General features: G+C 38.9%; 1 protein-coding gene across 1 annotated transcript in view; it reads left to right on the forward strand.

Annotated features, from left to right (window-relative positions):
- DCHS2 (dachsous cadherin-related 2) overlaps positions 1-12,849 on the forward strand; it is a 269,651-nt gene that overhangs the window by 190,607 nt on the left and 66,195 nt on the right. Inside the window, exons 11-13 of the mRNA XM_050791988.1 lie at positions 4,938-5,072; positions 5,285-5,494; positions 11,737-12,594. Coding sequence (XP_050647945.1) covers positions 4,938-5,072; positions 5,285-5,494; positions 11,737-12,594 — 1,203 coding nt within the window. The remainder of the gene's footprint in view (positions 1-4,937; positions 5,073-5,284; positions 5,495-11,736; positions 12,595-12,849) is intronic.

A 12,849-nucleotide genomic window follows, 5' to 3' on the forward strand; every position in this document is an offset into this window, starting at 1 on the left:
AAAATATTACTATTCTTTGAAACTATAAGCTTTCTTTGACTGAGTCAGATTTGCACTTGGCTACCTGAGTTATGTTGAAATTCTGACTCTGGTTACGAGTATTTATACGAATAGGCATCTCCTTGCAAGGTGTTTGTTATACCTGCCACTCAATTTGGGTCCAATCTTCAGGGAGATTAATTTTAGGCCTTCTATATAGGAGCTTTCCAGCTTTCCAGCTATGACTTGAGTTACAGGTTTAAAGCCTCAGCTTGTAGTTATCTTTCTATAATTTCCTAGTCCTTTGAAAAACAGTCTTCTGCATCATGGTCCTTTTTACTAGTATGTGGTCAGTCAGCACCATTTGGTTCTCTAAGGAATTCGAGTCCTTTAATAGTCACTTTATCACAGTCAAACATGATTGATAAATTAATTAATCGTGACAGCGCTCCAAGTATTGAATTCCTAGCATTCCATTTCCCATGGTTAAGGAACTCATCGCTGTATTCAAAGCCTAAGACACAACCAAACCAGTCTCAGAGTCCCTGTTATCTGAGACCCAATTCTGGTGCCAAGTACTCTATCAGCCATGTTCAGTCATGAAGAATAGATGCTACAAACAGATGTTGGATGAATGAGTAAGCAAGAAGGGAATACTGAGATAACCAAAAAGACAAAAACAAAACTCTAGAAGGCAGCTACCACCCCTAATACTGGAAAAGAAGAAGAGGTTTGGATTATCAGAGCCTAGGAAGAAAATGAGAGAGGGGGCCTTGCAAAGGGGTAGCAAAACAGACTGAATAGCATTGCTGATGATGACAGTAAGTAACTAGGAAGAAGGAAGTCCCATTTTCTATCCTTCTGACTTTCAGTCTCCTTCTAGTGTCCTTTTGTGGCAAACCCTAGGAGAGAGGTAGTTGGCGATGGAGAATGTGGTTTGCAGATCCCCAGCCCCAGTATCACAGGGTGGAGTACAGAAGAACAGATTTGGATCTGAGACACTATGGTTTAATAAATAATACACCATGTGAAGAACTGAAAGGAGCAGGCAGAGGGATCAGCCACTACAGAGGCCTCAGCAGAAAGATGTTTAGTATGTTCAGAGAACAGAAAGAAAGCCAGTAGGATAAGAATATAGCAAGGGAGCAAGTCTATGAGAAGAGGTTGGAAAGATATGCAGAGCCCACATCATATGGGACTTTGCGGACTGCGGTAAGGTATTTGGATTTTATTTTGAACTCATTCAAACGTTCTTTCTTCCTTCTTACCCATTAACTCCTATTCATCTTTAGAGTTTCCGGTTCTATCAAGGCAACTCAACTTACCCATCATGTCTGTTCAGGGGGAATTGTCACTGCCAGCTTGCTTATCTGTATCCAGTGCTATATTGTAAACACCGTGAGGATAGAAAATTTGTCTGTTTACTAGCAGTTATATTTTTAGCATATGGTATGGTACCTTGGCACCTAAGATCACTCTGTATATATGTTAGTTCAATGAGATAATTAATGACAAACTACATACCTAAGATAAGTCTTCTCTGATCCACTCCCTCAGTGATGTCATATATTCCATCACACTTTCCATTACTCATTGATGTAATCATCTTCCCCTCTAGAGGGAAACTCTGACGACCAAGGTAACTATTCAGTGGTGTGTTTCTAGTACCTGACACTCAGTATCTGTGCATTCATAAAGGAACTCATGAATGAATAAATGAATGAACCAACCAAACAGATACGGATGCAAACTGAAGACATGAATGTGTAGAGTGAGATGACAATGGCGTGATGACCAGCACATTGATTGTCAATGCACCCCACTCCTGGAAGCAGGAGAAAAATATGTCATAGAGAAACAAACAAAAATATTATTTTTCTTTTATTTTTTACTTCTCTCTTCCTCATACCTTCCTTCCCTCCCTTCTTTTGTTTCTTTCTTTCTGTTTTTTTAAAAATATTGGTCAGCCATATATGATGCCACAGAAAAGACAAGTTAGGTAAGAACTAGAAATGGCCAGTAGACTTTACAACCAGAAGGTCACTGGTCACTGTAGAAAGAGTAACTGAGAATGGCATGGTTTGAAGCTAGCTGCAAACTGAATATGATTTTCAAAAGAAATTTGGCTACAAAGAGAAGGAGAAAAAAAGCCTAATTCTTATAGCTAGAGAAGGATATAATTTAAGGAAAAAAAAATTAGGAGAAAGACTAGACCTGACAGAAAAATTCTGAGAGTGTGTTTGAAGAATGACCTTTGCCACTGAGGCAGGGTGTAATGGATGCAGTTGAGTACAGGTGCAGAGGGTGAGGGAGTTCTTTCCCAATACCTCCTTTCTGGGAAGTGGAAAGGGAAGTGATCTGTGAGAGTAAGCCAGGTAGTGGTCAGGTAGGAGACCTGAATGGAAGAAGGGTGATTACGGACACCTGGAAAGATTGCCACATACAACGGCACTGCGGTTGTCTCAATCCATGCTGTTGTGAAATTTTCTGTAGCTCCAGTCATTTGTTGGATATTCAAATGGAGTAAAGAGATGGTTGCAATGATCCCAGGCTGAAGCTTTGCTGGACATCTTTGGCAGAAAGCCCCAGGACCTGAGTAACTATGCAAGATTGCTAGAGGGATAGCTCATGGGGCTGGACTGGAGAAGGAGAGAAATGAATTGAGGAGAGGTATCCTGGGGTGGGAGGAATTAAGAAGTCATGGGACTGCAGGTCTTGAGGTCTAAGAGAAGATATGTGTGTGTGTGTGTGTGTGTGTGTATTCACACTGGCGTGCATACACACATAGGTATGGGCATATATACACAGGCACACACACACATATCCTTCAGTGGGCATGTGTCATAAGGATATCACTAAATATCTTCAGATCCAAATTTCCAGTTTGCTCAGTGAGGTGATAGAATGAGACCAAATAACCTCTTTTTAATTTTTATTTTCTTAGTTCTCAGGTTTGATGATGCTGTGTTTGTTATATAGGATTATAAGGGTGTAAGGAGGAAAAGCGAAGGCACTAGTTAAATTCTAAATAAGCCATAGTAAAATACATTTAATTTACTTCCTAAGTTGTAAAGGGTATGAAGTTTGGGGTACGAAAAATGTATGTATGCAGACTACAGTTATAGGTAAAGATCTTATTTATCCTTAATAATATACTAGGAGGATTGAAGATGAATGTATTGTTATCTTAGGGATAAAAAAACCTGTGTAGAATAATAGAAAAAAATAAAATCTGGAAGTTTCTAAAAAGACAGAGAAATATTGAGTAGAGTGGTGAAGCACATTAGAGGAAAATGGGAACTATGGGAGGAAGGGACAGCAGAAAGATCTGAATTTATGTGTAAATAATTGAAGACATTTTCTAGGTTTGGCAAGTAGTGAGAATTTAAAAATGTATAATATATAGCATTCTATAATATGTAATATACATAATATGCAATCGTATATATAATGTGTAAGAAAATCATATAAAATAATATGCAATGGTGTATATATAATGTGTAACAAAATCATATAAATGTGTTCATTCATTTAAAACTTAAAAGATCCATGTAATCTTTTCGAAGACAGAGGTCACATCTGACTCAGCACTCTCTCTTTGGCACACAGTACTATGCTTGGCACCTGTTATTTCTCTCTTTTCTTGAGGAAAAGGAAAGTAGATATAAGATAATATTGTTCCCATTTTTATGTAAGCAGAGATAGGAATAACAAGTTTTAACAACCTGGAACTTTAAGAAATTCTGTCTTTGCTATAGAATAGATTATATGATCCTTAAGTTGCCAAAATAATCACTATGATCCTTTAGTAATATCATTAATAATATGCCTAATGCCTAATAAGAGAATGAAACATTTTGGTGACCTCTGACCATGTCATATCAAATCCATTGGTCCTATGTTATTAGACTTTTTTCTCAGGGTCATTCCAATGCCTGCGGATTATATCTCAAATATATTTCTCCTCCGAGTTACATAGTAATAAGATATGTATGTTCATTCTTACATAAAACTAGAATTCTATTTCACTCCTTTCAGCTCTCAGTCCTATATAATATCTGCCAGATCATAATGGAATGAAAATTTACTTTTTAAGACTGGCAAGATGGAAATTTGTAATTGAAGTTTTTTTGTTAAGACCAAAAGAATGACATTTCATTTTTTATTAAAGTATAACATCATACATTCTGAGTACTGTGTGCACACCTAGATTCTTGTCAGTTAAGAAAAGAACGTAGGAAAATAACTCAGAGGAACTTGTGTAAAATGCAAATAAATTACAATGGCATGGGATAAACTCATTAAAATTAATAGTATGAATGATCTTCATACTACTAGTGATGGAAATGACGTGATACTTTTCTCAGGGGAGAAATGAAACCACAAAAATATGGGAAGAATTATTTCCAAAATGCGTAGTAATGTGGTACCACATTTCTCACTCTGGATAGCAGACTGAACACTAAGTGGAAAACAAAACAAACAGAAATACATATATAAGCAATTCTAGGTGCTCACTTCTTGAGGTTGAGAATAAACAGAGTTCTATAACTTAGCACAGGCTTTTAAACAGTGAGTCAATCTGCAGAAATTGTCATTTGTCCTGCAAGCTTACAATTAAGTCATTAAGTCACAATCAGCGGTGTTAGAAGGAGTAATTAGGAATATGTTGTAGAGTTGCACACTCATAAGAAATTTTTTATGGGAAGGAAAAAATTCTAAGCATTCACTGTGGGGAAGTCTCATAAGACTTTTGAAAATCAAGCATTTCAGCCCAGGAGGCTTTTATTTAGCAAGAACAGCCAGAAGAGTTTTTCTTTTACCTTAATTTAAAGGCTGTTTGAGAATCTTGCCATTTTCATCTATGGCCTAACATGTTCAAAGGAAAAGAAATAGGAAAGTGGATGAATGTATTTCAAAGAAATGATTGCTAAGTTTTTCTTTATATTTTTCTTAAGGAGTCAATTCCAAGCTTCAGTTTGAAATCATGCCAGGTGCTTCATTTGAATCGTTCGAGATAAATTCGGACACTGGAGAGGTAGTGACAACCACCATGCTTGACAGAGAAGTTCAAGAAGTCTTCACCCTTCGAGGTAAGGGATTCCTTGACTATGCTTCAAAAAATAAAAAAATAAAAAACCAGTTCAGTGGTGAAATGTTACATTTTGTTGGGGTATTTTTAAATAAAATATTATTTAGCCAGTGCTACCTGATTAGTTTAGCCTGACTTTGTCTAGTTAGAACATATATATTTTAGGTATGAATCAAAGGCCACAATTCATGCCGTCTTTGTGTTCTATGTCAGTACTAGTACGAGATGGGGGATTCCCTTCATTGTCCAGCACCACAACAATTCTCTGCACTGTTGAAGATGAAAACGATCACGCACCAGAATTTATTGTTTCCAGTTATGACATTGAGGTTCTGGAAAACCAGGAACCAGAGGTTCTCTATACTGTTTTAGCCTCGGATATGGATGCTGGCAATAACAGAGCTGTTGAGTATCACATAATTGGTAAGTTTGTTTGTTTGTTTGTTTGTTTAAGACAGAGTCTCACTCTGTCACCCAGGCTGGAGTGCAGTGGCGCGATGGCTCACTGTAACCTTCACCTCCCGGGTTCAAGCAATTCTTGTGCCTCAGCCTTCCAAATTGGTAAGTATTTTCAAATTAAAATTTGCTCCAGGATGCTGACTGAGTTGATACACACTCTGTGTTGATTACTCTGTGTTTGATACCTGTTGCCTTTCTCTACAAAATACACACCGAGTCAGAACTGACTGGTGCCATGAGCTTTCTCTCTACCTCCTTCTCACAGCCACCTTGAACCACTGCTCTCCACGTTCTTTAAAAATCTGCCTTTGCAAACTGCTGTGAATTTTTTTCTATGCTAACATTAGTGGATGTAAGGATGGAAAAGATAGTGTTTTTGTATTTTTGTTGCTTTCACGTGATCTGTTTCAATTTTTTTTAAATTTTTCTTTTCTCATAGCCAGATTCTTACTGGGTCATTTCATCCAGTCCCTGTCTTTAGCTACCACTGGGATGCCAACGGCTCCCATCTCTATATGCATCCTAGATCTAGGTCCCATTAAAGGATATTGTTTTTAAAAGTAAAGTAGTAACTCTCATACAAATATAAAAATGGTACCTGCAAATAACTTTTATTTAACTCACTAATTAATGAGTAACCCAAAAAGATGTTAAAATTGTTTCAAGGAGAATTCCAAGAGCCATACATAGGCACACACACACACAAAGCAAATAAGGAATTCTGAAATGCAGAAACGGTGTATTTGCAAGACAACACTCAGTGGCATTTCACCAGATTTACTTGCATTTCCATGGACAAGAATCATTTACATTATTATAAGTTTTCAACAATGTACAGAGTGATCAAAAAGGCGGTGAAGGTGGAAGACCACTATGATGGCAAAGACACACGGGACACCTGTGCCCCACCCTTCTTTCTTCAATGCCAGGACACCTACTTGTCTTGTTCCTCCTATTTCAAATTGTTTCACAATTTCCTGACAGCCCCAAGGACCCGGTCTTTATATCCAACAGCATTGCATTATCAATGTGTCCAAAATGACACATCAGCCTCACCCCCTTTCTACTTCCCCTATCATGGTCTGGGTCCTTCTGCTACTCTCTGCCTGTGATCTTCAGCTATTGTTTTTTGTTTTTGTTTTTTTCTTCACTTACTCTTGAAAATGTATGTACCAACACACACATGTTTTTATGTTGCCAACTAAACTTTTTCCCATAAACTTAAAAAGTAACAAAGGTGTGTTTCCCAGCATATCCTAAATATTGACACATTAAAATAAGACTGTTATATCACCTTTTAAAAGTATTCGATAGAATAAAAAATACCTTAAAAATATATGAAAGGCGGCCAGGCGTGGTGGCTCACACCTGTCATGCCAGCACTTTGGGAGGCTGAGGTGGGCAGATCACCTGAGGTCAGGAGTTCGAGACCAGCCTGGCCAACATGGTGAAACCCCGTCTCTACTAAAAATACAAAACTTAGCTGAGTGTGGTGGCAGGTGCCTGTAATCCCAGCTAGTTGGGAGGCTGAGGCAGGAAAATCGCTTAAACCCGGGGGGTGGAGGTTGCAGTGAGCCGAGATCATGCCATTGCACTCCAGCCTGGGCGACAAGAGTGAGACTTCGTCTCAAAAAAAAAAAAAAAAAAATATATATATATATATATATATGTGTGTGTGTGTGTGTGTGTATATATATTTATATGTATTTCATATATATATTTCATATATATGTGTGTGTATATATGTATATATGTTTGTATATATGTATATATGTGTATATATGTATACATATGTGTGTGTATGTGTATATATATGTGTATATATATGAAAGTCATCCTCCCCTTGTGTTGCCTTCCTCTTTCCTGGCTCTGCATGTCCCTTCATGGTCCCAAAGTCTCCACCTGTTCTGCCCAAGATGAGGCCACCTTCTCAGCCAGGTTGGAAACTGGGAGCTCCTACGGATGGCTGTGGGACTCAGAAATCTCTCCAGGAACAGAGAGCATAACTTGGATTGGCAAAGCTGCCTGCCAAGCCACCATGCCCAGGAAATAGGCTAAAAAGGTGACACAGCAAAGGTGATGGAAGAGTCACACAGGAGATAGGCAGGGTTGCCTGCTAAACCTGCCCTTCCAAAAACAGAACCCAGGCCTAAAACAGTCCCCGCAACCCAGCAAAGAGGGGAATGAGGTGCCTCAGGGGCGAAAGGGGAAGGGGATGCTGGCAAGGATCAGAACAACCCCGCACAAACCAAGACGCCTGCACAGCGCAGTCACAGGGAGCGCAGGGCACTGGGAATGCCAAGTGAATTGTACATTTTCATAGTTCACAGACTCTACTGTTTGAAATATGATTTTTTTAAGTTAATAAAAATGTAGAATTTTACTTGTTTTTTTCAATTATATGTATGAACAAGCATTTTCAGTTATATGTTTTGCATTTTTACTTCTTCAATCAATATTACCTTTCTACATCGTTGCAGAATTTTATCATAATGTAATGGACTTCTCTGCTTAAAGTATTGATCATTTTATTATAATTTTCTGCAATTAAAATATGTGGATAAATTTAAGATTTCTAAAAATTTCCAATGAACATAAGGTCTCAGTTTTGAAAATTATATTAGATTATTGTGATTGTAAGATTAAAATGGCAAAAGTGCATTCCAAATTTTGACAAGTAACAACATAAAAAGTAAAATTGTGTTGTAAATGCATCTCTGAATCAGATTAATGGGTTCCTTTTTTCCAGTGAGTTCATGAATCTGGGAATGCATGTTCCTTTTTGCTAAAATAAGGCAAAGCGGCTGGGTGCAGCGGCTCATGCCTGTAATCCCACCACTTTGGAATGCGGGGGTGGGCGGATCACCTGAGGTCTGGAGTTTTGAGACCAGCCTGACCAGCATAGAGAAACCCCGTCTCTACTAAAAATACAAAATTAGCCTGTGGCGCATGCCTGTAATGCCAGCTACTCGGGAGGCTGAGGCAGGAGAATCACTTGAACCCGGTAGGCGGAGGTTGCGGTGAGCCGAGATCGCGCCATTGCACTCCAGCCTGCGCAACAAGAGTGAAACTCCATCTCAAAAAATAAAAATAAATAAATAAATAAAAAATAAGGCAAAAGGCAAAGCACAGTGCCAAGTCCGTTGCTGTTTCTCTTTGTTACAGATGTAAGCACTGAAAATTCTTGCTCACCTTTTTTTAAATGGAAGTATTGTTACAGAAGTTAATTTAGTACTTGTACGCCTTCTGAGTTATATGCCAAAAAGTTAATGAATAGTCTTTATTTTTTATTTATCTACCACTTGAAAACTTGAATAGGCCCTATAATTTGGTTGATAGCAGAGACCCTCTCCTACTGCAAAAGGATATTTTCCCCAGGCATTAAAGTCAGTTTTTGTTTTGACATAGAACTTTCAACACTGGGAATTATCACTTTATTTGACAGCCATTTATTTGGGTGAGAGGGAGACTTCCTTTTCTAATTTGCAAGAAGAGTGCTTATAAATGTGAATGTGGGAAAGATAAATTCCATGATCCCAGGTGCGCTCTCAGGTAGAGCAATTTTAGGAATAAGGATATTTAAATTCTGGAGATTATCAAAAAACTACCTGTTTCCAAGTAAATTCCTTAGACAACTTCAAGTAACCCAGCTGTACTCAGCCCTCCTTTTAGAGATGATTGACTGATCTACACACCCTTTACTTATTCGCCTAAGCCGGGTCATGAATCCTTTCTCCATAACTTCTTATTTTTTCTCTTTAATATCTTTGCAATGTGTTCACTTCCTGCATGCATATATTGTTTCAGATACCCCTTGTTGCACAAGTAGATTACTATGACTCTTAACCTTCCCATTTTCATTTTCCTTTTTTTTTTTTTTTTTTTTTTTAAAGACAGGCTCGGCCGGGCGCGGTGGCTCAAGCCTGTAATCCCAGCACTTTGGGAGGCCGAGGCGGGTGGATCACAAGGTCAGGAGATCGAGACTATCCTGGCTAACATGGTGAAACCCCGTCTCTACTAAAAATACAAAAAAAAAAAAAAACTAGCCGGGCGTGGTAGCGGGCGCCTGTAGTCCCAGCTACTTGGGAGGCTGAGGCGGGAGAATGGCGTGAACCCGGGGGGCGGAGCTTGCAGTGAGCCGAGATCGCGCTACTGCACTCCAGCCTGGGAGACACAGTGAGACTCCGTCTCAAAAAAAAAAAAAAAAAAAAAAAAAAGACAGGCTCTTGCTCTGTCACCAAGGCTGTGCAGTGGTGCCATCACAGCTCACTGCAGCCTCTACCCCCTGCCAGGCTCAAGCAATTCTCCCACCCCAGCCTCCTGAGTAGTGGGGACTACATGCATATGCCACCATGCCTGAATAACTTAAAAACTTTTTTTTTTTTTTTTTTTTTTAAGAGATGAGGTCTCACTATGTTGCCCAGGCTGGACTCAAATTCCTGGGCTCAAGCAATCCTCCTGCCTTGGTCTCTAAAAGTGCTGGGATTATAGGAACCATCCTGTTTTCTAATCAAACTTTGACATTGCTGCCTCGATACTATTCTTAAAATAGAAATTTGATTCATGACACTTTACTGTCCAAAATCCTTCAGGGGGCTCCCTTGTGGATTTCAGGAGAAACTATAGAATCTTCAGCGGTATACAGAGAGCCCGTCACCATTTTACCCCTGCTTACCTCCCAAATTCATGTCTTTCCTCTGCTACTACTGCCAGCCCTTTTCCTACTCTCCACATACAAACACCCAGGAACCCTGTGTTCTAGTCACACCCAAACATTTGCAGCCTGTTAATTCTTATATTCCTAGAACTTCTCACAGGCTCTTTCCTCTGTGAGAGGAACACTCTCTCCAAAACTTGTAGTATGGCTTCCTCCACTTTAGGTGTGAAACTTGATGTCACTGTTTCCAACAAGCATTTCTTGGTCATACTAACATAGGATTATGTGCCCTTTCTCTGTACTTCTCAGAGAAACAGCACCCCTTGGCTAGCACTATCTGTATGCACTAATTTAGCTCTGTACATATGATTTTCATATGGTACTTTAATATCCAAGTATTGACCAGCCTTTCCTTTTAGACTGTAAACTGTTGGAGCTGGAGCTAGGTCATGTCTTACTCCCTTCGTATCTGTGATCTTGAGCACAAACTTGACACATACTAGGTGCTCATCAAATGTTTGCTGAATGAATGAATCACTTTATCAACCACAAATACTACAGAAATGTGGGTTTGTCCAATCATCTCTACTTTTGGTGTAAATTAACTATGCCTCATGAATACAAATGCAGGGCCCGCTCCTTCTCCCTAAAACTACCTATTGCTGTTGTTTCCTCTGAATGCCATTCTACTTGGTCCTCATATGCTTCTGATATGCAGACTCTATTAAGTTCCCACACTATTGGTCCTGCTCTTCATCCAAGAATATGACTGGCAAGTATTTAACCACATTTCTCCTCACTAATTTTCAGGGTTATTTAAAAAAGTCTTTGAAAGCTTTTTGTCCCTGTGTTCAATTTTAAGTTTTATTCTACTCGATACTGTGGAATATAATAAAGGGCAGATTTTTTTAAGGAATAGATGAATAGAACATTGCCTTATTTATGTTTTGGAAGAAATAGGCAATTGTCCAACTAACTCTAACCAAAGTGTTACGATTCATGGACAAAATGCTGTGGACATGTAGAAGGGAAGGCTTACTGCAATAGTATAACAGACATGAAATCTGTAGTGGGTAATATTTGGGAAAATAACTACAAATCAAATCTGTTCATTTCTGATTGATATCTTAAAAAAGGACATTACATTCTGTTTCTTATCCCCAACTCCTATTGTTTTGTATTAAATAAAACATTCATCTTTATCCTCTTATGAGGAAAAATATATTAAAATTAAAAGTTGTAGATGCACACAAAAAAATCATACGGCTGCAAATCAGTGAAAGCAAGTGTTCTAATTATTGACTGATTAAAGATAGGCATTGAATCATATTATTCTGTTTATCCCCTCAATAGAATAGAACTTTCATGAGGGCAGAGCCTTTATCATGTTTACTGTTATATCCCCAATATTTACAGAAGTGCTAAGATACAATATAATCGGGAGTAAATATATTTTTGAATGAATGTATAAATGAATACCATAGACAGTGCTAGCAAAGAGCTGCTACTTTTTCAATTCAGATGAATTTGGAATTGTTTTCTTTAATAGATGGAAATACCGATGAGTACTTTGCTATAAATGAGATGTCAGGAGAACTCTCAACCACTCGTGCTTTGGACCGGGAACAAGTCAGCAATTTTACCCTTGCCATTCTGTGCTCTGACCTGGGAGATCCGCCTAGGAGCTCTGTAATACACCTGCAAGTTAGAGTTTTGGATGCCAATGACCACACTCCTTCTTTTCCCACACTTTATTACCAGTTCTCTGTGAGAGAAGATGCTGAAGTGGGAACAGTGGTTTTTGTGCTTTCAGCTGTGGACGAGGATGAAGGCCTGAATGGGCAAACTGAGTATTTTCTGACTGATGAGGCTTCTGGTGCATTCACCATTGATCCTATGTCAGGCACATTGAGAACCAGCAACACCCTCGACCGTGAAGCCAGATCTCAGCATACATTTAGTGCTGTGGCCAGAGACTGTAGCATCCAGGGTTCACGAAGCACTACTGTAATTATAAAAGTATGTGTCACTGATGTTAATGACAATGACCCAGTTTTGGAACAAAACCCTTTTGATGTGTTTCTTTCCCCCCAGTCGCCTACAAACCAGACAACTGTCATTGTGAGAGCCGATGACCCAGATTCGGGGCCCAACGGAACTGTGGTTTTTAGTTTTGCAGAGACTCAGTCAATGTTTTCTATTGATAAACATACAGGAGAAATTCAATTTCAGCAAAATCCATCTTCAGAATACTTCCCTATCTGGCTGCAGTTAAAAGTTACAGACCAGGGTGTTCCAGCCAGGACAACCACAGGTCTCTTGGTCATCCACATGGAAGGAGAAGATGTAAAGATTTCCTTCAGCCACCATCTGTATAAAGGGCTCGTGACTGAAAATTGTGAGGCAGGTGAGTGTCACTTCAAGTTTTTCATATATCATACTTATTTTGGCAAAATGCTTAAGAGTATGGATAATACTACAAGAGTGCCACTGTGCATTCAGTTATACATTTTTTGGTTCAATGCCTATTCTTGATATTGGAATAAACGTGGTTAAGAGGAACCTGGTCTGAGATGAAATGTCAGGGCAGAAGACAGTGAGGACCAAATTCCTTCTGACCTCTAAAGGAGGGCCCTCCCATTAAAGATTCAGTTAGAAAAGC

Source organism: Macaca thibetana, chromosome 5 (genome assembly GCF_024542745.1).
Source record: "Macaca thibetana thibetana isolate TM-01 chromosome 5, ASM2454274v1, whole genome shotgun sequence".
Taxonomy (NCBI): domain Eukaryota; kingdom Metazoa; phylum Chordata; class Mammalia; order Primates; family Cercopithecidae; genus Macaca; species Macaca thibetana.